Source organism: Ptychodera flava, chromosome 13 (genome assembly GCF_041260155.1).
Source record: "Ptychodera flava strain L36383 chromosome 13, AS_Pfla_20210202, whole genome shotgun sequence".
Lineage (NCBI taxonomy): Eukaryota > Metazoa > Hemichordata > Enteropneusta > Ptychoderidae > Ptychodera > Ptychodera flava.
Window position 1 is genome coordinate 18,006,541 of NC_091940.1, and position 26,197 is coordinate 18,032,737.

The 26,197-nt window shown below is 36.5% G+C and overlaps 1 protein-coding gene across 2 annotated transcripts; it reads right to left on the reverse strand.

Moving 5' to 3' along the window:
• Window positions 1-418: 418 nt before the first annotated feature.
• Window positions 419-24,686, reverse strand: LOC139147654 (uncharacterized). Of its 2 annotated transcripts, XM_070718804.1 has the most exons (7): window positions 24,251-24,674; window positions 13,527-13,614; window positions 12,624-12,828; window positions 11,471-11,674; window positions 5,373-5,528; window positions 4,871-4,987; window positions 419-3,732 (listed from the first exon to the last, which is right to left on the reverse strand). In XM_070718804.1, exons 4-7 carry the CDS (start codon window positions 11,625-11,627, stop codon window positions 3,608-3,610), a joined length of 555 nt encoding a protein of 184 aa, XP_070574905.1. In that variant the 5' UTR covers window positions 11,628-11,674; window positions 12,624-12,828; window positions 13,527-13,614; window positions 24,251-24,674; the 3' UTR covers window positions 419-3,607. The 2 variants fall into 2 exon arrangements, with proteins under 2 accessions (XP_070574905.1, XP_070574904.1); XM_070718803.1 differs by lacking the exon at window positions 13,527-13,614 and having other exon boundaries at window positions 24,251-24,686.
• Window positions 24,687-26,197: the final 1,511 nt, after the last annotated feature.

The window sequence follows — 26,197 nt, forward strand, 5'->3', positions numbered from 1 at the left end:
GAATAAATGGATAGCTACCATTTCGAATTTCAAATGTCGTAAATATGGGTACGTTTTTCTCAAGTGCTAAATTTTGCACTGTGAACCGTTAGTATTATCGCAAGGTAATTGATATCGCAAGGTAATTGTTTAAAGCTTCTTTACGGAAAGTTTGAGAAAAATTTTAAATCTTTCAATTTTTTGGCACGTACTACGTAAATATTCTTCTGTACATACAGAGAAATAATCTTTTAAGATTTATTATGGCAACAAGGCCAAAAAAACAAAACGTAAAAGTACAAGGCCGTGAACGGCCATTAAATACACAATAAAATATCTGTGGAATGTTCAGGTATTGCCAATAATCATTCAAGCACACACTCGTACTCCACGTAATTCAATCATTCACATTCTCGAATATAATAGAAGTAATCATTTTATGTAGAAATAGTTCATATTTTTGTTTATTATCAAGTACTTTCATTGTACAATGCAATATAAAACATCATTTCTGGTTGAAAGACCCTCTTGTCTTTGGACGTACTTAATATTTTCGGAAATACTTGGACATTTAAACACTGGAATTCGTTTGGTCATAGTTCATCAGTATCACTTTACCAGTAAATGTTTCTCTGATTTGTAAATATTTGACAATGTACACAAACATTTAAAAAACAGTTACTGCAAAAGCGAAAAGAAACATTCTCAGTCAAGAAGAACACAATTAGCAAAGTTAACAAAGTGAAACATGTATTATATTATAAAGCAATAAGCACTGCCCTCATTCATACACACATACACATATAAATATACAAACTCGTCATATACACACATGCACATATAAATATACAAACTCGTTCATACGCACAAACACTTAAATATACAAACTCGCGCATTTCATTCTGACAACAGAAGAAAGAGAAGGTACGTAGTTCCGAGCATCATTCATGGTACGAGCTACAGAAGGAGACAGGCAAAGGTAGAGATAGACAGATACATATGGTAGGGAGAATGTAAATGTAGCTGATATGTGGAACTAAAATAGTACATATATGACATTAAGCTTGATTTCAACTGTGACAGTATAGGACATTACAAAAGTCGGGGTCAAGTTATGATGGTTGACATAAGAAATGTATCGTCTAACATATTGAAAGGATAGCAAATGAAAACAGTGCTTGTTCGCCCTGATTCTCCAATTAAAGATATGTGAAGTTTAGTTGATACGTAAGAAGGAAAATTCTAAGTTTTCTGTAATGCAGAAATAGAAGAAGAATGACAAAGGTGATCACGTTGTAAATGCTTCGATCAATGAATGAAAGGAAATCGTGAAAAGAACATTAATCTTCCCTGATTTGCTAAAGAACAGCAATACAAAATCAAGGTGTCATAAAATAACTCAATTTCATCCTGTGAAATATGAATGGAATGTGTTCAGTTTATTAAAAGTATGGTTACAAATTTAGCAGTTTTCTGCTATCAGGGTTACATTTGAAGGTCGATTGCAAAATGCTTGATGTCATTTGTGTCGACGGTTTACTGCGCTGGTTGTCGAATATCGTACCTTCCCGTATTTACATGAGTATTTCAAGAAAAGTATCGAAAAGAAATGGCATCAAAATAAACCACAAAACCTTCCCAGTTGTTACTGCCTTGAATTTAATTCTAATTTACACTACTCTTTGCCCGTGTATACAAGACCTCAAGAAAATAGAACGGATTGGTGTGTTTTACGGGTTATGTTTCAGTGATCTTGTTTTCTTTGGCTTTGCTTCTAGGAATGCTACACTAAGGTAAAGCTTTTGATCAGGAATGGCCCACTGACAAAGTGAGAGAATTTGAGACTTGAAGTATTTTAACATATAATTAGTACATTCGAATGTAATTGGAACAAAATTAACTTTGGGGTAGGATAGAGAATGTTTTATGCAGCTATCCTTCCTCTACGCCTTGAATATGTCCACTCCCACTTGCTAGATTTGTTCATATGTCCCGCTTCCCTGATCTACACTAAAACAACACATAGCTCACTTAAAAAATGCCCTCTCGACCCTTCAAACTTTCCCCACTCCATCGCCCTCTTCCCGCCATATGATTTTGCCATTTCATTTTGCAAGCTTCTTACATTGCAAATTGCCAGATAAGCAAACAGCCTGATTTTCTTATTTCTGAGATCATCCCTAAGAACATGTCTACCAAAATATCAAAGCTATCAGACGACTAGTTTTTGAGAAACGATTTTTCGGACCAAAATGGCCAAAATTCCCCATAAATACAAAATTGCACATTCCATCATAATTTCAATATGTCACATTAAGATCATCATTAGGAACCTGTATACCAAATAGCAAAGTTATAAGACGAGTAGTTTTTGAGAACCATATTTTTTAACCAAAAATGGCAAAAATTGCCCCAAAACATAAAAGTGCACATTTCATCATAGTTTTACTATTTAGCATTTAAAGCCCCACTAGTAGTAACTCTTGAAGATCATTGACCTCAAATATCTCCTATTCTTTCCTAGTTTTCTCTGAATTCTACACTCTGAAGGGATATGGCTTTTACTGGTTTAGGAAACCATTCCTTTGATAAGATTTGACAAGTAAATTAAAATTATAAAGGCCATTTTGATTTCCCGCCATTTTCAGAATTAGTAATATTTACAAAGGAACAGAACATACAATGTCAGAGTTGAAATATTCACCCCTATGCATTACATTGGACTACTCTGTGCACTTTATGTTAAGATTTCAGTGTAAATATTCACACTATCCATGGTTTTTCCTTTTCCGCATGGTGCTGCGATTTAAAGTTTGGGCAAATATTTAATCGCAGTGTAATCTTATCTACTTCAAAATTACGTATACAGTCCGAGCGGGTAGTTAATAATAAGTGTATACACAAACCTGTATTATTCTCACAAACTTATTTTAGTTTGAAAGTAAAATCATGAAAATAATGCTAAAAGATACAGCTACTGAAGCTTTAATCTGTAGGAATCTGTCTACCAATATCAAAGCTATCAGACAGGCGGTTTTGGTGAAAAGAACTTTTGACCAAAAATGGCAAAAATTGCCTTTAAAATACAAATTTGCATAGTTCTACACAATCTGAAATAATCTGAAATGGGTCAACTCTTTGGACCTATATCTCTAATATCAAAGCTGTCTGACCAGTAGTAAGCTTTTTTGACCGAAAACAGCAAAAATGTTGCAAAAATACAAATATGCAAATTTCACCACAATTTGAGGAAATCTAAGGTCACTCTAAGTGGATTGCATATCAAATTTAAAAGCGATCGGACAAGCGGTTTCAGAGGAGTTTCTTTGACCAAAACAGCCATAAATGCCCTAAAAATACAAATATTCAAATTTCACCATAATTTGATTAAAACTTACTGAGGTCACCCCAAGTGAACTGCCTACAAATTTCAAGGGAACCGGACATGCTGTTTCAGAGGACAAGGCAACAGTTGACGGACGACGGAAATCAGCCTATTTGATAAGCTCCGCGTCGCTGACAGCAGAGCTCAAAAAGACACTCTGGTTCATCTTCAAGCGCTTGGACTCATTCTTAGACTGACGTTTCCATTAAAGTAGCACACTGTCCTTTAGGTAAGAGTTTATAATCATCGGCCGGTATCCCCGAGACCATCTTCTTGAATTGGTGTGTGCGAAGTACGACTCTCCTCGTGATTGGCCGTTTGCTCTTCTGGAATCGTGACTGCGCATGCCCTCTGAGTTGGTAGACATTCTGGAGCAAAAACCCGTGTAGGTAATGTTGTGTTAAAAACTGAGTGACATCGTGACAGGAAGCAAGGATGTTTGCTGTTCTCAAAATATCCATTTTTACCAAAGGCCAAAGTATGTTAGTTACGGAACAGAGGGTCTGTCAATATGATAGTTGCGCAGATATGTGCAAATCCGATACATCTGTTGCAGCCAACTGGTCACCAATAAAGTGCTATCAACCAGTTGTTGTTGGCCGATACACATATTAACATTTTGAACTTGTACGAAATACGGAGGGAGAGTCACAATTATGTGTAACTGCCCTCCTATCGAGAAATCTGATTCTTCAAAATGGATAATTAAAAGCCACGAACGCCACAGGCTCGCCGACTCACGCACGATATCCTGGCTCCCTCTTCAAACAACAATATTACAATTTTCCGATGCCTTCTTTCTATTATAAAGAATGTTTTCATAGAGAGACACCAAGTTCAACGCAAATTCAATAGCCCCGACAGTTGTCTAGCATGTATTGTGATATCTCCTGTCCCCAGTAGCCCATGAACTGAACTTCGCGTAAAGTTTGGGCATAGACCCTCGAGTTTTTCTCAAGGGTCTATGGTTTAGGTATTTACAATAACTATCATGCGCTCGGCCGCTACTGACTCATACGTATCAGCTGTTTGCCACTGAACATTGACAAGAAAAACGCATCCAGAAAACATCAGTTTTGTGACTACTTTAGATTGTCTTGCTGCCAGAACTGTAATCTTTTTTTTCTCTCTCTCTCTCTGACCAAACGTCAAGTTTTAACTGCAAAATTTTCGACAATAAAGAAAACAATTTATACTCTATAACATAGAGCTAAGACAAATTTGCATTTGTATTTTTCAAATAATTTATTCGCTATACATAGAACTAAGACAAAATTTGTGTTTTTCAAAACAACAACAACAACAACGGCAGCAAGGAGATGAAACCTTCACTAATTACCAAAGTGCAGCTTTTAAGATGAGTTTTCCTCACAGGCAAAAAGACATTTAAGAGATTATTGGCTCTTGAAAAATATCTCCTGCGAGCGCATATACTTGCTCATTTATGTGTACATTAGATTTTGCGAGGACTAGGGAAGTAAGTCACACTCTGAGGTGAAATATTACCTGTGTTAATCCTAGTTGTGACTTCGGTACACATCGGCGGACTCTGTTTCCTATTTGCGAAGGCTGTCATGGATGTTATACACTGGGTCTGCCTAGGATTCGAACCAGTTGTAACCACTGTGGAAAGGAAAACAATGTTTACATGTAACTATTAAAAAGAATCAGAGTAAGCACTTCTCTGCCACTTCCAAGCTTGTTTTGCACTGTTTCTATATACTTTCACCCTTTTGCTCGAACCGTTGCTTTTAAAAAATAAGGAAGAATTATTAACGCATAGAACTTACAGTTGTTTGTGCGAGTACGCAATTAGCCGTCGCAATAAATTCAATATTTCGCCGCATTGAAGTCTCAGCGGCTAACCAATAAATGTCCATCTGGAACAACATTTTTCAACAATTCAAAGATGAAAGTAAGACGTATTTGATAGTTTTCATTTTTGTGCTCCAAAGTAGTGCTTTTCATTCCGAAACTTGGAAAAGTTTACAAATGGATTGCTACTTACGGCTGGTAACAACTTGACTACTTCCTGTTCTTTGTCTGCGCTTCATTTTACACCGTATGAAAACTGTCAACGGAACCACTACAGCAATTATTACTATAACAATACCAGCTGCAGCTACAATCGCGATCAATCCTTCCGTAGAGAGGTTTGCTTCATCTGCAGGGGCAGGAATGAAAATGATGTTAAGTCTTTTGTCTCATGTTTCTTTGCCAGCAATGCTATTTAACGTATGGCACGCCACATGTTTCAAAAATATTCCTCAGTAGAAAAGAAACTCCTAAATTTTCTATGTAATATTTTTTTAAAAAACGAGGACGAATAACAAAGAGAAAAGATATTTTGTCCAAGATTACACGATCGCATTTTTTAATGAAAACTTTCATAAAAATAGCGTCTATATTAAAATATATGGGAAGTGTTATTAGACACATGAAATGTGAATGTAATGATAAAGATGCTGTGCAATAAAACTGTCTGCCTTTCCAATTGAATATTGCTCAGGAGGAAATAAAGAAAGAAAGAAAAATAGAATTCGATAAAAAGACAGAAACGGCTATTTAATACTAAATTGTAAATCATTCTTTTAAGCGTCAAGAGGAAATGAATAGAAAAACGTTACAGAATAAAGTTTGCAACAATTTTGAATAAGTCGTTCACTATACTTCTTTACGTTTATAAGTGTGTAATGGTTCGCACAAAAAGTGAATGAGTGCTGATTATACAAATAAGAAAGAAAAACATTTTAGAAAAACAATACCGCTTTCAAAAAAATATTTATAAACAAAAAACTACTGTTACCACACAGACAAAACACCATGGCAAAATAATTACCTGAGTGAACTGAATGTGTTCACGTGTTTTACAACTGGTTAATTAATAGTAATACGCTTCACAGAATGTTGGATATCCAGATAACAGACTAGAATATTTTAGTATTTATGACCTGCAATGTGACCCCTGAATGGAAGGAATGACGACGTGTTATATGCAGATGACTTGTACAGATTTTGAGTTTGACAAAATTACAAACTTAGTTATCGAGCATTGAAATCGACATGTATTGACATTTATCAGACACTACTGGACGCATGAAATAATACAGTATGACATGAATTACTGCATACTTTTTGACTGTTATGAAGTTGTGTAAAACAATTGTACCTTTGACCTGTCTCATTTTAAAGTGACAAAACAACGAGCAAGGAGATGTTACGCAACATTTGCAGACCTCAGGATTATCACTAACCAAAACACAATATAAAAGACAGACATTGTATATTCTGACAGCAGTTCAATTGAGCGCACGACACGGAGTGGATGACAGACTACTGCGGAGTGGAAGACAGACTTCTGATAAGACTAGCCGTGTATACGGTCTACTGCCAGAGTAACTGTCTCTGACGAGGATTTATTGTATTATGTTTTTCAATATTCTTGTCAATAAACCAAATACATACAAACATAATCGACGCCCGTGTGAGGTGTGTAATAAGAACAATAAGATATCTAGATCTGTTATGTCATTATATGTAGCAGGTCTCATCAACTTTCGCACTGTACTCTCAGAGTTAAATCACTAATTACAAAACTTTATTTAATATGTAAATTAGCTAATTATTAACTTGACACGCCCAATGCTTCTCAGTACAATTAAGTATTTATCAGATCAATATCTGTAGCAAGTTTCATCAAATGTAATGCTGTAATTTTGGAATAATATCACTCATTACAAATTTCATTAAATATGCAAATGAACCTTATGCTTTACACCACAATTCGATATTTATCGGATCAGTATCTGCAGCAGTTGTACGGCTCCGCGAAAAACACTCGTATACGATGACGTCAAACAGAGAAAAATACCATGGGATTATATAGTTATCACATAAACAGTCTGATGGATCAAAATTATCGTAACAAGTTGCATGAATTTTGTCGCGATTTGTGTTTTACTTACGCGGATTACTTTCATTTAAAGAGTAAAGCGGCCCGTCACCCAGGAGATACTTTCATTCATAAATCCCATCAAGCTGAAATTTGCTACATCAAATGGTATCTCCACCAACCAGACATACGGATTCGGTCACTTGAACGTGTCAATCATTGTCTCGCGCTGTACCGATGCCAAGGCAAGTTGGCCATCGGCGGACATAGCTTTCACCGTGCTAGCGACGGATAGCCATAGTATTCAGAGTTACTTAGAATATTTACAAATAGATTTATGAAGTAAATGCAACGACACAATCGAAACAGTAATTCCCATTCTCAGAGATGCCGTGGCTTTCAAAATATCACACAAGTTTACGACCTTGGCGAGCGCGAAAGATTCCGTTCGATGCCGGGGTTCGATGACACACTCATTGCATGTTTGTGCCCACAACGTTGCCGTCACCGGTCTCAGCCGGTGTCAACTCGTCAATCCCGATCTCGGTCGTCAATGTTTTCGTCTTACGGACTTTGATGTTTGCAGTGACACATATCTCGCCCGTGGATACATCCTAATTTTGTTACTTGACGGAAACTCTGTTTTGAGTGTTGTCTGAGTCAACTTTCGAAGTACATGGGATTCCACAGCGCTGCACACAGCTCGACAGCTTATGTCTTCGCTACAGCCTTATGCCGCGCTGCAAGTTTGATTCCGAGCGAGAATTTACGGAATTTTTGTGCGATGAAGGAGATTGATCGTTGTTAGTCGAATGACTTTATGCTTGTGCCTCCTATGTCGCTTTCCCGAAGATTATACTGTACTCATTTATTCAGTTTAACTTACATTGAGGTGTAGGTTTCGGTTTTATCGCCAACCGGGATCGCCAGGTACGACGTCCACATTGAGCCTACACGACTCGACTGGAGCCGCGACGTTACTGAGCCATTAAAATAAAACGATCGTCGGTATCTCCATTCGATTCTCGGGAAAAGCTATAGTTTTAGCGACTTGAAATTTCGTTGGACAAATATGCCTTCAATGTTTCCCTGTCTGGATTTATCGGGTCCCTCTTTGTAAAAATAATGTAGGAGCTAGCACGGCATCGATCACAACGAATCTGTTCGTGTCTCGACGCCTAGCGCCTGCATGTAGGAACGGTAAGCTTACTATGCACGAAAAAAGTTCCGGTTGATGACGTACAACATGGGTAATTCGGATTTCTTATCCGTCCTGTTCTACGTCACACAGGTGAAGATTCGGGCCAGTTCATGTGATAATGGCTTTAACTTAATTCATTTTATTATTATGTGTTGAGGATAGATGAGGGAATGTTTAGCAACAAGGTGGTCTATTGTAGATTTATATCTATTCGACAATGGATTGCGTAAATCATGTCTTAAGAGTATTGCGATTGCAGGGTGGTTCGTAGGGAGGCCTGTATCGGATGCAGCCGTACACGTGCCTGACTCATGCCAGTTGGCATCTCTACTGTTGTGGGGGGGGGGGGGGGGGCGGCAGGCTATTTAAGAGTTGTGGGACCGCCTTGGACCCACGAGCTGCCTTTGCCTACTTGTAAGCCACAATGGGTACGTGCTCAGGTGCAAATAACCAGTTCAAATGAAGATTGGCATCTCGTGATCCGAACTGTGGATGTTGTTACACATTTCACCAATCTGGGTGTTCTTCATATGACATGAAAGACTGCAAGTTATAGACTTGGTCATTAAGTATAGTTTCAAAATGAGGATATCACCGAAATGCTCCAAATATCTCATCAAACGTCGGAGTATGATGATCGAATTCCCAGGTTTAAAGCTGTACTGTATTCATCGATTAAAGGACACGTGAACTATGGCGGTTTAATATGGATGTAGGCCTAGAGATCTGTGGCGCGTGCCAGTTCGGTTCCTTTGTTTGTTTCGTTTTTTTTTTTCCCTTTTTTGTAAAGATAATGTCAATTTTGCAATTCTGATTTTATATCCTTTTTTCACCGTGACAGTCCAACCAAATGGTGGGTTTTGTTTTAATTTTTTGTCATATATTTTACTGAATGGTAGGTGTGGATTTTTGTTTTTAATCATTAGCTCACGTGTGTAAACACGTGGGCTATTGTCATAGCGATGTCTGTCTGTCTGTCCGTGTGTGTGTGTGTGTGTGTGTGTTAGTGTGTGTGTGTGTGTGTGTGTGTGTGTGTGTGTGTGTGTGTGTCTGTCTGTCTGTCTGTCTGTTTACACGATAACTCAAAAACGCCTGAACGGATTCAAGTCAGATTTGGTACACAGGTACCATGTGCTACTTGCAAGAACTGATTAGATTTTGGTTAGTGTGGCTTGCATATTAATGAAGTTATGCAATATCGTTTTTTTCCATACAATGGTTTCCCTATGGAGACGGTAATGACAGTGTAGACATATATCAAGAAATACTGCACAAAATTTTATGAAACTTTCAAGATGACAATCTAAGAACATTATGATGATATTCTGAGTGTCATGTCAATTATCTTCTCATTTGCATATTTAATGAACTTTTGTTATTAGTGAGATAACTCTGAAGTTCCTGCACCAAACTGGATGATACTTGCAACAAATATTGATCTAATATATAGCTAATTATAGATAGAAGCATTAGGCAGTGTCAAGTTAATAAATAGCTCATTTGCATATTTTATGAAGGTTTGTAATTAGTCATATAACTCCGATATAACTTCACCAAATGTGATGAAATCTGCTGCAGATACCGATCCGACTGATATCTAACTGTAGTGTAAAGCATTTAGTAGTGTTAAATTAATTAAGGGTCCATTTGCATATTTAATGAACTTTGTAATTAGGTATATAACTCTGAAATTACGGCACCCAAGTCAGTGAAATTGGGTACAGATATTGTTTTGATAAATATCTAATTGTACTGAGAAGCATTTGGCAGTGTCAAGTTAACAAATAGGTCATTTGCATATTTTATGAAGTTTAGTAATTAGTGATATAACTCCAAAATAACTGCACCAAATGTGCTGAAATCTGCTGCAGATACTGATCCGACAGATATCTAATTGTGGTGTAGAGCATTTAGTTGTGTGAAGTTAATTAAGGGTTCATTTGCATATTTAATGAACTTTGTAATAAGTGATTTTACTCCAAAATTAAAGCATTAAATTTGATGAAACTTGCTACAGATGTTGATCTGATAAATATCCAATTGTACTGAGAAGCATTGAGCAGTGTCAAGTTAATAATTAGCTCATTTGCATATTCCATGAAGTCGTATAATTAGTCATATAACTCCGAAATAACTGCATCAAATGTGATGAACACTGCTGCACATACTGATACGACAGATATCTAACTGTGTTGTAAAGCATTTAGTAGTATAAAGTTAATTAAGGGTTCATTTGCATATTTAATAAACTTTGTAATTTGGTATATAACTCTGAAATTTCGGCACTAAAATTTGGTGAAACGTGCTACAGATATTGACTTGATGAATATTTAATTGTTCTATGAATCATTGAACAGTGTCAAGTTAATGTAGGGTTTATTTGCATATTTAATGAACTTTGTAATAAGAGACATTACTCTAAAATTACAGCATTAAATAAATAAAACGTGCTACAAATGTTGATCTGATGGATATCTAATTGTCCCATAAAGCATTGAGCAGTGTCAAGTTAATTGACAGCTCATTCGCATATTAAATAAAGTTTTGTAATTAGTGATTAAACTCTGAGAGTACTGTGCGAAGTTTAAAAAAACCTGCTACATATAGTGATAACATATATCTCATTGTTCTGTGAAGCGTACTACTATTAATGAACCTGTTGTAAAACACGTGAGCATATTCAGTTCATATCTGGTTTTTGTAATGTATTTTGTGAGTAAGTGGTATTGTTTTTAAAAGTTTTATTTTTTGTATACTAAGGACTCATTACACTCTCGTACATGTATGTGTGTATATAAATAAGTATGGGTGTATGATTTATTTTTCCAAATCGCTGCAAACTTAATTTTGTAATGTCATTCTATTTTATTCCCTGATGACGCTTGAAAGAATGATTTACAGGTTAGTTTATTCTTAAAAAAATAATTTAAATCATTTGCGCGCCATAGTTTACGTGTACTAAGCGATTTCGGACGTTACGACTCGATCTGTAAAAATTAAACTTCATACTTACTTTCATCAGCTTTCAGATTAAGTTCGACTGGATCCTGAATGCCGGAACTATTATCAACACATTGATCACATCCAGAAGTTTTCCATTTTTCTTCGTCTTTTGTACCCGAACAAACAGCACAATGAACACAAATTTTCATAGCCGGATGCAAGAACATGCCATCTTCGCACTTCGGAATATGAGGAATAGAAGTCTGTTGTTTTGCTATTTTGTGCGAACGAAAATACCAAAATGCATCAGTACATTTTAAGGGGAAAGAAACAATTGATTACTGTTAACATGATTGGAACTAATTTGGGAAAAATTGGATGGTGAATTAATGTCAATTTAATTCACAGATGTTACCTCATCTGCTTTTCTTTATATATTACACATTTCTTTTTATGAGTATTTGCGATATTGCAACATTCAGCTATATGGCACCTAACACTTTCAACCAAGCATATCCTTTTTTCACCGTGACAGTCAAACCAAATGGTGGGTCATGTTTTAATTTTTGTCATATAGTTTACTAAATGGTAGTAGTGGATTTTGTTTTTATAATTTTAGTAATGTCTCATGTGTGTACTTGATATTGTTCTTCAAACGTTGTTTTATTTTTGTATAATCAGCACTAAGTGCACCATTGTACATGTATATAAATTAATATGGGTGTATGATTTTTGTCCAAATCGTTACAAACTTTATTCTGTAACGGCATTCTATTCATTTCCTCACGACCTAACGACGCTTAAAGAATGATTTACAGTTTAGTACAATTTTCTATCTCTTTTCGAATTCGATTTTTATTTCTTTTCTTTCCCTATTTCCACCTAAGCTATATTTCAAGAAAGACGGATAGTTTTATTGCACACCATTTTTCATAAGTACATTCACATTTTAATGTGGCTAATAACATTTCCCATATATTTGGATATAAAAGTTTCTTTTTATAACTTAAAGTAATAAAATATGATCATATAATTTTGGAAAAACTACTTTTTGTATTTTTTATTTTTATACATTTAAAAATTATTACGAAAAAATTAAGAGCCTGTTTTTATATTCTTAAGAACAATATTTGTAATCATTTTCCGCACCATATTTTACGTGTATAAACGATTTCGGAGGTTACGATTCGATTGGTAGTTAAACATTTCAACTTCATACTTACTTTCATCGGCTTTCAGATTAAGTTCGACTGGATCCTGAATGCCGGAACTATTATCAACACATTGATCACATCCGGAATTTTTCCATTTTTCTTCGTCTTTTGTACCCGAACAAACAGCACAATGAACACAAATTTTTCATAGCCGGATGCAAGAACATGCCGTCTTCGCACTTCGGTATCGGAGGGATAGAAGTCTGTTGTTTTGCTATTTTGTGTGAATGGAAATAGTAAATGCGTTTACACATTTCATGGGAAAAGAAACAATTGATTATTGTTGCATCGTTATCTAGATCTACTGGTGATAAAAATCATTCGACAGAGCTGCTAGCCAATGAAAGCCAAGCATGCAACATTCTAGTTGTCAATTTGTTTTTCCTTCAGCTTCACTTTCCAAGTCTTATTACTGAATCAAATCGAAATTAAGGCCTGCTTGGCATTCAACTGGTCACTACAGACTGCCTGAGGTATACCCAACGTTTTCGTGAAACATTAATTCATCGCTTAAGATGCGGGTTATGCATTCCCACGCTGTCCTCGTGCATTTGGAGAAGACCGAGAAAGTGTAGTTGATACACAAAACAAATAACAATTTTAAAATGCCAAAATATCAAGTAAGCCGAAAAAAAGGAAATATGAGCAATGGTAAATTTAAAAAAATTAAAATTGAATATAAGACAGAAAAAATGTTCAAATCGAAAGAAAAATTATGTCGCGTAATGCACTTCAAGGCTTCCGATTTATTTCCCTGTTAGCAAGAGGTTATGAAGATTGCGATCATGAAATGAAAAAGTGCTTTTTAATTAAAGTTAAGCAGCGATGTTCAAAAGATGTTTACACAGAATGATTATTTTCTATATGTAAAGTGGTGTAAAGAAAAGTTGCTTAAATCAGAAGATAACTTACTCTTAAATAGGGAAGGATTGAGAAAGGGAATATGGACTTGTCTTTGAAACAAGTGCGAGCATTGATAAGGCAGCAACCTGTCACATGTCTGCATTTAAGATACAAAGATGAAAAGCATTAAGCGTGAGTTAATAAAACATATTCATTTTAAAACTTAGAGCACAATTGACAAGCATACTTTTAATTTTCACCCATATATGATATTAAGGAATGCCTAATTTTTATTTTCGCCGAGGATGAGGCTCCAATATTTCCTTACGGCACATCTGAATTTTAGGAAGCGAAGTTGAAATGAAGTAAAGTTTGCTTACGTGACAATGTGTATCACAGCGTAGACCCTGGGTGCAGGGTCTATGATCACAAGCGTATCTTCAGAGCTCTGACACAGTATCGCTGACGTCACTTTCTGGTGGCTTGCAGGTAACGTACGTGTTTACTTGCATTATGGGAAATATAATTGAGGTCATGGGGTCATTCGTGCCAAACACATGCATCGTCACATGTATACGTACGTGTACACAACATCGTCGTAAACGGTACTACGCGCCTATTTTACGGCAGCAGCTTAGCGCTACCCGTTAAGAGGATTTGATTTTTGCGTAAGTCAGCGGAGCAGAAATTATGCTCTGGCTCGCGAGAATGGTACACAACAACAGCAATCTACACCGCATATACTGAACAGACTTGCATTACCAATCGCTTGTTTTTTCACTATTGCTTATATTTCCGCCAAAAGTGATCTCATCATCATAGCACTTTGGGGTGTATTTATTTACTTATTTTATGAATTAATTTTATTACTATCCTATCACGACAGTGCATTGATTGTTGACACAGTGCATTGCGGCCGATGCAGCCGGCGACATTCGTAATTATGTTAGCGATTATTATGACATTGTTTAAATGGGTCGAGCAGCAGACCAAACTATCGCTTGTAAACTGGCGCGGGCGTTCAGACGTAAAACGCTGAAACAATTGGGCAAAATATTGTAAGCTATGTGTCAGGGATAAGTTTATAAAGGAGGCAGTTCAACCAGTACTCTTTGTCTTCTAACGATCTTTATTTAAAATATACCGACGTTTCGGCAACACACAAGTTGCCTTCTTCAGGGTAAAAGCTGATAAATAAAAGTTAGCACATACAAAAGTACAAACCGGGCTGGTAGAAGGTAAACTGAGGATTGAATTGAAACCAAATGAAAATTACAATACTTATGAGATTTTGAACTACAGTAAGCGGGAAAAAAACAAAAGTGCAGTAGTAAAAAACGAAATTGAAAAACCAGTTGTGATTTAAAAGCATTGAAAAGCGACATTACTAAAAATTAAAGATCAGATAACAAAGGTACAATGAAAACATAGGGCCAAAGTCCCTGAAGCTACTATAGACATGGATACAAAATTAAGTATTTCCTGACTGTATGAAATGATCTCACTAAGGTCACCCTAGGGAATGTAAACCAAATTTAAAGCTGTTGACCAGCGGTTTGAAAAAAACAAGCGGACTCAACAGTTGACAGAGCTCTGCTGTGTTATGTAGAGAATAACCTTTTGTGACACATGTATTGATGAAGAAGGTGGATATCTTTGATAGCTCATTTCAGGATGGCCTGACCAAAAATGGAAACAAATTCCGTAAAAATACAGATTTGCATATTTCATGAGACTATATTTAAGCAATAATGCACCCCCTCCAGGCTCATAATGGACGAAAGCAAACTTTGCACGACATAATGTACGAGGCGAAGCCGAGTACATTATGGAGTGCAAAGTTTGCTTGAGTCAATTATGGGCCGGGAGGGGGTGCATTATTGCTATTATTTATAGTTTGGCAATGCCAGTGAATTTGTAGTTGTAGAAAACGAATAAAAAAGGAAATTTAAACTGAGTTTGAAGCCAGTGAGCGTCCTGACTCTGTACACATCACATGCACTCCACACTGCACTGCACTGAACACGCACGTTCAGCACAAAAAATGACCAACACTTTCACGGTTCAATTTTGAATTGAAAAACGATGTATTTTCGAAGGAAATGAAAAGGAACTGCATCCCTACCGTCTATATCAAACTTGAAACATCACCTTTAAATATCATGCCATTCAAAAAGCCGACACGGTGAAATGCCAGACATGAAGAAAACGGAATGTTCATGCATCGACATCAGCATGATCAGCGAGCTGCATGATATCAGCTGATCAATACGATCATTATTATGTCGCTAGTAGTACAGCATTCAATTGCAAACGATATCAACAGAGTTCAACATTGTTATTCAAATGTTTACATTTCAATAATAATGGTGTCTATAAATTTAATTTTCGATGGCTTCTTGAGAAGAGCTATTTCATTTCTGCGAACGAGAAAACGACGTAAACGGGTGCTTGAAGGCTCCGTAGTTATTTCCGTAGACACTTCCGGTCAAGGTTGATGACAGCAAGCTGCCGTTGTTGGCCCGTTTACGGCTGGTTCGAGTAGCCTTTCACGCTTGCATAGTTTACATGGCCACTGACATACATAATATGCCATGTGTCAAACCCAGTATCGTCTAGGAGTTTGCAAACGTACTGAGTTCTGTTTCACCTATACGGCAACGAAGCGAACCATGTTGTAAACAAACGTGTGTAGTACAACCAGCGTATCGGAAGGGGACTGCATGCTGAGCGCTAGCCAGATAGACGGCAAGTGCATGCGTGAGGACTCAAAAAATGTGATAAATCGTACAGTAAGACATTATTATCAATATTGTGCACCATTATCAAGATTTATCGTTTTGTGTATTACATGGTTGGTCCCATACTTTCCCTCCTTTTAAATGCGCAGTCCTTTTTTCGTTTAAAAAAAAAAAAACTTGCTCGCTGTGGGGACGCTATGCTGAATAATGGAATACATTATCAGTAGTAATGTATGGATATGACGTCATAAAATTCACTGGTATTGACAAAGCTATAATATAATAGCCAATAATAGCAAATAAACGAGAGTTAATTACATTCTAATTAAAGTAACAAGACTTGCTTAAATCAAGATTCACGTCATAATAAAACAGCATACCTGTCAGGTTATAAAGAATCTTAAGCTGGTTATCTTTTAATATCAGTATTTTCATCCCATTAACCAAGCACATTTTAACTTTCAAATTAACATTGTAAGTAAGTTCTGTCGAATAAGTGAGACTGTACGTACTCAGAGAAAGCACACTGAAGAGACAAATGTTTGTAACTTAAGAAGTTCAAGGTCATCAAAAGCATCATAAGGAATCATGTTACACTTTCATCGCACTGTTTACACAGATTGCATAATTGCTATAAATAGCACGAGGAATCTTACAGCTCAGCTTTACCATAAAAACCCTATCACTTTGACTACTCTTTTAATTGGCCACTCTATTTTTTCCTCAAAAAGTAATCTTATTTTATCCTTACCAAGTCAACCATAAATGGAAATTAGAACTTTCTCTATCTCTATTTATTTGACCACCCTATCATGACAAACTATTATGAGCAATTTCTTTTAGATCACATAAATGGTGGTTCAGAATATATCAAAGTTGGGATTCAGGAAAGTTACCTTTAGGCCAGGAAGAAAAAATAAATTGTTCATCGGAATCGCCGCTTCTACTTTGGCTTATTATACGCCTACTGCCGTATCTATGGGAGTTTGACCATCCAATAACTTTCCGTATTTTGTATAGTACGCTGGAGTCCCGAATACGGGAGACGCGCGACGGCGCTGTTTGACCTTTGACCTAGCGATTATCGGATGTAAACAAAACTTTTTTACGATGAGTTATAGACATAATAACAACTTCCACCAAAATGTATTCGTAGTATAAGGTTTAAAAACACGCTAAACACAAACTGAGTCTAAATGCAATTGATTTTTATTTAAAAAAACTAATTAAATTGAAAACATTCAGCGAAGTTTGCTTGTACTGCACTGAAAATTAATTGGCTTCGTGCCAATGCAAGGGACTTGTGCTACGGAGCAGTAGATCACTCGCGTTCCACTCATATCGCGCGTGCCGCATCCCTCAAAATTAACCAAAGAATTAGTTTATAGGGACGATTAATGGAGGGAGGTGTATAATAATAGGGTTATACACCAAATACGGCCCTGTATCGACTCGGGCTCAGTGAGTGATGTACTGGACTCACCTTCGGCTTGTCCAATACGTCACTCACTAAGCCCTCGTCCATACACGGCCGTATTTTTGTGAATAACCCTATAATATTTGGATTTTTTTTTTTGTGATCTCGGCAAATTCTTACTTCCGTATTACAAATATTTTCAGTACTGCCGCTGGTGGCACCATACACTTTGTCGGGTTTTCGCGGGCACGGGATTTTGAATGAGACTTCGACGTGTTTGGACTTTAATAGTTGACCGCCAACACCTGTAACATGTTGTTGTGATGTCTGAATTTGGCGCATCACGGCGCAAAGTGGGTCGATTTGGCCATAGACCCTAAAAACGAATTTGGCTAGAAATTTCCTTGTTTTTTCAAGGTTAGTACATGTCACATCATGAGTATGATGGCCAACATTCGACGTGATGGCCAACAGTTAGTTCCAAAGACGCTATTCAGTGTTTGTCCTGATATTACGTTCGGCGATTTGTTCAACAAGATCGTGACAGCAGATGGACGGTGCATCCGATTGAATGAAAATTGCATCGAAAGTAAATAAAATTACGGCAATGACAAAACACATGGTCGATGTTAAAGTACACTCTAAAGTTATGTGTTCAGTTATTGAACACATATTAGAACGCTTAACTGTAACACTTTTTGAATGCAGTTTAAGTGTTCAGTAAGAAAACTAGAATGCATGTGTTCAGGTTTAGAACATATAGTGTCTTTATTTTTGAACGCATTTTATATGTTCAAAATTACATGAAATAGAACACTGTTTACGCATCAGCACACTGTAACACTTTTTGAACACAAATTAAGTGTGCAGAGTAAGTAAATAGAATGCATGTGTTCTGGAAAGCAGACCACCATGTACACACAGAAATGTTGTGACTGACAAATATTGTAATGTGGCAAAATGGCATGTTAACTGGCCAGACTATAACGTTTGAGTTACAGTTATATTAGAAAATTGTTGCATGTTTAATGCTGAGCATTAGGAGTTACCGAACACTAGTATTTAGCATTCAGAACACTAGCATTCTAATTGTGATTTATAAAATTTGTGTTTGGACTCACGAAAATGGCCCGAAAATTTGCAACTGTCTAGTGTAAACACAAAAAGAGATAATTATTAAAATTAGACCTTAAGTGACTCACAATATTGCGAGAGAGGGTACTCTACGGCAAAAATATACTTCTGAGGAGTGTCATGTGCTTATCGCCGGGCCACGGTTCAAACTTGGTGCCTATTCAATGCCATTTTGCCACGATATACAATACTTACCGTAGCAGTCAAACTTTCTGTGTAAACAGCTATCACACCGTCACAAAATACTGGCAGAACTCAATCGCTAAAATCATAGAATGTGAAAATACCGCCAGCAACAAAATGCGTCGTCTGCAGCAGCGGCGCGGCTTGCATCTAATGTACGCATGTTCAGAGGGGCCCTCGCGTGACCGAGGAAGCCCGATTATCCGTGACGTCATACTCGGGACACCCAGGAACACAAGTGTTCATTTAGTTTGTAACACTAGTGTTCTATGTTTGGCGTTCTATTAGAATACGAATATTCACAAATTGAACACCAGTGTTCTGGAAGATTTTTGTCTTCACGATTTTATCGAAATAAATAGTTTTAAGACATTTACGTCCTTTTATTATAAGCAATATACTTGAAAACTTTTTCAGAACTACCAACATTTGCCTTTGATTTCAAAAAGTGTTCACTGACTCGAATTCACATATACACGAGTCAAACAAAATATTTGTTCGTTTTTTTGTTTCAGAGGAGTTACTGGAGCAGAAAACAGACTAAAGACATCATGATGTGTGTTTCTAACTAAAATAATGTTGTCTGGATAAAAAAACTGTTATCAGTTGGTGTTAGAATGGCAGCAGATCTATGGCTGACCACATCCATTCTATTTCTGAACACAAAGTTCAATACTTGAACACACATGACACTTCCCATGTGATCAAACTGAACGCATCCGACGCGTCATAAGCGTCCAAACGTTTAGAGTGTATCATTTGAAGCTTGCTGTTTCTATTGTGGAGTACAAGACAGCCTTCTGAATGATGACTATATAACTTCCGATCACAGTACAATGTTGTTAGACTATTGTGTAAAATGTGTAGAGACAGTAGTAAAGAGGCCAAAACATGGGGCCAAAATAAAATGAAAAAACTCAGATGCTAGGTCCCACCAGGACAATATTAAAGGACAATACTGAATTGTTGGATTTCAGTGATTTGCTGTACATTTCAGTTTTATTCTCAGAGAATGTTGAATACTCAGAATATTTTGTGCAAACACTATGTTATTGTTGGGAAATATAGTATTGAATTGAGTTACCAGTATCAGTGTTTCTTGTCTGATATATTCCTGGTAAAAAGGGAAACAATTATCTTGCCTTGTCTGCATCTGTGCAAAAATGCCAGGAGAACCGCGTTTACCTTCGGCCTGAAAAAATTTAAAAAAATTTTCGCTCGCCGCTCCTGGAACTTGGTCCAAAAAATCCGATGAACAAGATTTTTTTTTCTCTGGCCTTACATGTTTTAATCCTCCAAGATGGTAAGCATTTCACTATGAACTGCCAAAAAAAGTTGAACTTTCTGATAATTCACACTAAAATTATTTTGGCTTTGATGATTTCCTAATTAATTCAATTATTTAAAATCATATTAATTATTTTTTCTGGGTGAATTGATAGGGTTTATACAGTACAAGAATTACATACAATGTAAGTCAAATTTGACCAAAAATGACAAAAAAAATTCCTTAAAAATACACATTTGCATATTTCATCACAATTTGAACAAATCTAAGTTGGGCTATCCCTAGGGACCTGTATACCAAATAACATAGCTGTCTGACCAGCGGTTATGAAGAAGAAGATTTTTACCAAAAAGACCTTTTATGGCATTAATTTGCCTACTTTCAACAATATCAAAAAATACCGTCAATGACGCTGTACCTTCTCTAATGTGTGGCCAGGTCAGGTAATTGGTTGTTGGCATGGAGTTATTGGTAAATAGTTGATGATGTAGGGGCATGAGGTGGATATGGACCCAAAGAACCCAAAAGATGATTAAATACATCAATCAAAAAAATTCTAAGCTACAGTATAAACTGCCTAATGATAGTTCAAGTGTGGAAAAAGGGTTAAATAATTCAGAAATAAGAATTAACAGTCCAAAATAGTAATGACGCACTTCCCTACTGACCTGAGTGCATGTGAAATACACAACCTGGCATCTGTAAATTAAATGTATACCAAGTGATCATTTTAAGTCACTTTTAACTGTTTTTAAGGGATATGCCAAAGAGTCCTGTGGAAATGATGAAAAACGCTTATCTGGTCTTGTGTTTGTAAAACCTCATGGCTGATAATTGTCATAGTATTCAAAAGAAATTGAAAATGAAGAAATTACTGTTCTTAATAGGCATATTTTCCTTGAAATACATGAAATACATAAAGAATATATGCTAAAAGTGTTTAAGAGTAAATTTCTTTTCAAAAAATAATTTAATCTGTGACCAAAGGATTTTTATTCTTTGAGTTTACAAATTCAAACATTGCAATTTGTTCAATCATCTTGTGCAGTGCAAAATTTATAAAATGACTGAAAAATATAAAAAAAAAATGGCAGAATTACAGTCTTTGTGATGTAAAATCATGGGTTGACATCACGAAAATTGTTAATTTGTTCGAAGTACTTTCTATAATTTAAAAAAGAAAAGTTCATGCAGAAACGGTAACATATATTGTCAGCAATGTAGTGTTAATTTTGACTTTACATCAAAATATGCCTTTGCTGGATACCAAATATGTAGGGCGAAATATTGAAATCAGCCGTGTTCAGCAAAATCCACACAACAGCATTGATCCTTTTTCTAATTTGATTTGATTTGCTTATGTTATCCTTGTATGACAGTCAGTACAATATGGAACTTGAACACAACACAGTGAATAAGTATGCTGTAAATGAAATGGTGTGGCTGCATCCACATGCAGCAATAGGAGTGCCTTTGTCTCTCACCCCTCATTTCCAACCTGTCCCATCCCTGAAAAAATAGTTTGGTCTTATATTTATAATGTTAATAATTTCTGTATTTGTTAAAATGTGCGCATCTCAAAAACTTTTGATCATAAACATTTTCATTGTTTTTTATAGCTGACCAGTCAGTTAACCTGTTTATTTTGAATATTTGCGCATTTTTTCTCAGTATTTGACATTTTCAGAATAGCTTCTATTCAATTTGTCATTTTCTAAAAGTTAAAATGCTCCTTTGTGTGGTCAAGCTTTCCACAAGCATCAAATGTTGTACTTCATATAGGAAGGTCTGCCTCTAGAGGGCAGGCATCATGAATAGTGTTTGTTAGTTTAGTCCACATAAACTTCTGGTAGTCTGGTTCCCTGACCCATTTCCCCGGTAGAGGGCGTGGGGAAATATAGGGTCAGGTACCGGGTAGCCATCTTGAACAGAATTTTGTTCAAGATGGCGGAGGTTAGTCACCTGACAGAACATGCTACAACAAATATGGCTGCTTCCATGAAAACGCCGGTCAAAATTCGACTGGATCAGAATTATGTTCGAACACTGGTATCCGAACCAAAAACATTGGCACACAAGATGGGAAACATAAACTGAAGGATTAATCCAGAAATACGGGGAAATAGAGGTGATTGAAATTAATCAATTGTCGTTCACAGTTCCAACAAAGTTTGCTTCCAATTAGCTGTGATATCGCAGCAGTACTTGTGGCGTGTATCGAACGCGCTGGGGTCATTGAGGTCATCGCCGACTGTGGCGTGACCCCCAATGACCAGAGCACGTTCGATACACGCCACAAGTATAGTACTGCTGCGATATCACAGCTAATTGGAAGCAAACTTTGTTGGAAACTGTGAACGACAATTGATTAATTTCGATGGATAGAATGGTGTCCGAATTTCGTGAAAATGCCAGGCATCATGTCGACCTTCTAAAAGTATCAAAAGGTGTGCTAAATCACAGTGGCTAAATCATGGAGGTAAAAAGTCTTTCTTTCTAACTCCACGGCTTTGTGGGTACAAACAAGAAGTTGGTGTCAAGTGAGCCTGAAAGTGCGAAACCCAAGAAACATGAGAAAAAGTTACAAGTGTTACTTTCATCCAATCACAGCTTGTTTTATTTTAACCAATAGCGTCCATGTTTACATTAGCCGGTACCTGACCCTATATTCCCCACGCCTCTACCGGGGAAATGGGTCAGGGAACCAGACTAAAACTTCTGATTGTACTGTAAACATTGAACATGGCCGACGTCAATTTTCCTGTCTAAAACTTTCACTCATTTTCGTTCATATGACTCTGAAACTCAAGGAAACGATTGGGAAGAAAGAGTTATCTTGAAATATTGAGGTACTTGCCGATATTTAGCAAAATTAAATGAGAAAAAATGCAAGGAAAAATGCCGACAGGCTTACACAATGACCGTTTTCAGACTCAGAGGCATATGATCATCTGCAGATTATGCAACAGGCCCATATCACGTGAGGCCACGAGGGGATTATCCACGTAACTCAGTACCAAACACTAGCGCACACAGGGTGAGCAAACACAAAGTGAGTACCCCTAACGTCAGCTCAGTAGTCTGTAATAGATCGTAGTCAACTGAGAACCTTGGAGAAAGGCTTACATGTAACACTGTGGCTATGCCGCTAAGTCCCTTTTGATTTTTGTCACAGCTCAAAATCGTTCTCCCACACCTCAACCTGAACCATGAACACCCCCACCAGTTTATGATATGACCACAATGGCATGACGTCAACGGATCTTGACAGACGGAAGTCTTGACAGACGGAAGTTCTTGACAGCAGCATATTGGTTTTCAACTCTAATACCTTCTCTGTCTATAATAGACACGAGAAGGTAAAAATTAAAAAAAAAAATAGTTTCTCAAAATCATATTTTTCATCTACACAACAAATATCAAATCAGTAAGTACTGCTGTTCTCAAGTTATTTGAGTGGACGGACGCCTCACAAACGGACATACATACATACATACATACATACATGTCCATACATACATACATACATATATACATACATACAGACAGACTGACAACGGACGCCGGACGGATACCCATCCCAATAGCTTCTATAGACTATAGTCTATACTAGCTAATAAAACTGACCTGGGTGCGGAGAGCAGAACTATACCAGCTGAAGTGGAGGGTCTTTTATGCCCATGAAAATATGATACCGCGACGCTTTTTATTTTGAACTCTAAAACCACGATACGGTAGCGTACGTTCTTGTGTTTAGCTTTGCAGTATACATGGTATAGTACACCCGTTTTGGCACGAATGACCCATGACCTCAAGTATATTTCCCATAATGCAATGTAAACATGTCCGCTACTCTGAAGTGGTACACTGAGTGGTGATAACTGGATTCCACGTTTTACAGGCGATTGCTAGCTTCATAAACAGTTATGGTTCAAAAAGCCGCGCGGTACTCAAGATAGCGGATCGATTAGCCATAACTTCCAAACAGTGTATTAAAATATGTTTCAATACGCTTATCATATCGACTCACCGCATACCAAGCAGCCTCTGGTCTTTGCAGCTACGATAGGTTGGTTACACAGTGAACACGGATGACAGATATTTGAAGACGGGTCAACGTCAGAAAAACTGCCGTTTGGGCAAGCCAGGCTTATTGCTACACCAGCACCAAAAACAAGAAATCCTAGGGTAAAAACGACGCTTGTTCCAGTATTCATGGCTGTGATCTATTAAAACGACGGGATTTATGCAGTTCAGTGAGATGATAAAAAATGACCATGAAATCGCGTGAGTAATTTAAGTCCTTAGATCAGAAGAAGCCAGATCAGAAGCGGCTATATGGAGCTTGAACCATCTACTATTGCAACCTTGAAGAACTGTCCTGCGCAATGCAGTTTCTTCTTCTTTTATACGAGCTGCCATGTCAGGCTAGTAGTAGTACGCACTTGCCTGACATGGCAGGTTACGTCATACATACGTCACTAATGGTAATACTAATCTGACTTCAAATTCTTGGGGCGTGGCGTCTGAGCCATTAAAAGGGCGTTGAAAACTTTTTTACCTATTCAAAGTCAATTTTTATTCAGTAATTGTTATTGGATAATATCTTCCTCATTCATTATTTGGGTAAAGCTTAACATATTGAAGGGACAGTTAGCTGTATGTTTTGACGGTTTTCCTGATTGTTATTCTGTATATTAACCACAAAAATGCCAAGACTGTAGTTTGTCAAAATCGCATACATATGTATAAAATAGACATATAGGGTCAATGGTCAGTATGATTCAAGGTAAATAAATTGCCAATATATGAATGTTCATCCAGACTGAAAATTCAATTTTGCCTAAACGTATGCAGGTATTTTCACCAAGCTGGGCATTGTAATGTACCTTTAACCCTTTTACCACCATGATGGACTTCTAAAGAGAAAAATGGGAGTGAAAGGTTGAGACAGTATGTGACATTGTAGTTGATATTATAGAACAACAAATAACAAAGAAGTCGTACAGTCATAAATTAAAGCTACTCTTCCTTAAAGGAGAAATAAATTTAACTGTGTGTTTTCATGATAATTTAGGCATAAAAGTTTATTTTCAGTGACAAAGCATTATTTCAGTTCTCTTAAAACGTCCTCAAATAATTGTCCATGTACTAACTTGCAAGGTAGTGAATATGAATTTTGGTTTTCCTTGTTACCTTTTTAATGAGGTTCAGAAATTTTATATAAGGAAACTGTCACTACCAGTAGTATTAACAAAGTACAATCAAACCTTTACCATAGATAGGACAGGAAGGAAAATGGGATTTTGCTTGGTTCCAATCACACCTCATGAGAAGCCCTAGAGAGCTAAGTTTTATAAATTGTAACCAAAGAGAGGACCTTTACTTTCATTGTTAAAACTATAATAGCACAGCTAATGATGAAGAAGTTACCCATGAAAAATCATCTTTTCTTTGGAATACTGTAATAAGAAGAAAAATAGTTGAATGAATGAGAATAAAAGATATCTTGTCATTTTTCTCTTCCTAAAATATGTTATTGTATCAATATATTGAGAAATATCAGAGCATGTTGCTTTTTCATACTGAGTTCTCATAGAGAAAACAGTAAAGCATCAGGTTTTTGTCATGCTTTGTATATGAACTGCAGATTTCATAATGATTAGTATGCTATGCAAAACAAACTTTCAGTTTGCAAACATTCACATATATCTTAAAAATATACATATATACATACATACATATATATATATATATATATATATATATATATATATATATATAATATATTATATATATATAACTATATCAGATATATATCACAGTTAGGCATCTGGAAGGGTGCGCTGATTAAGTTACGCACCCAAAGGGTGTGTGGCGAAAACTGCACATGAATGATGCAGTTAGTAGCTGGTACCATCCTACATTGCATTTGATGCAAGTATGAGCTTAAAGGCCCATAAGCTGTAACTTTTAC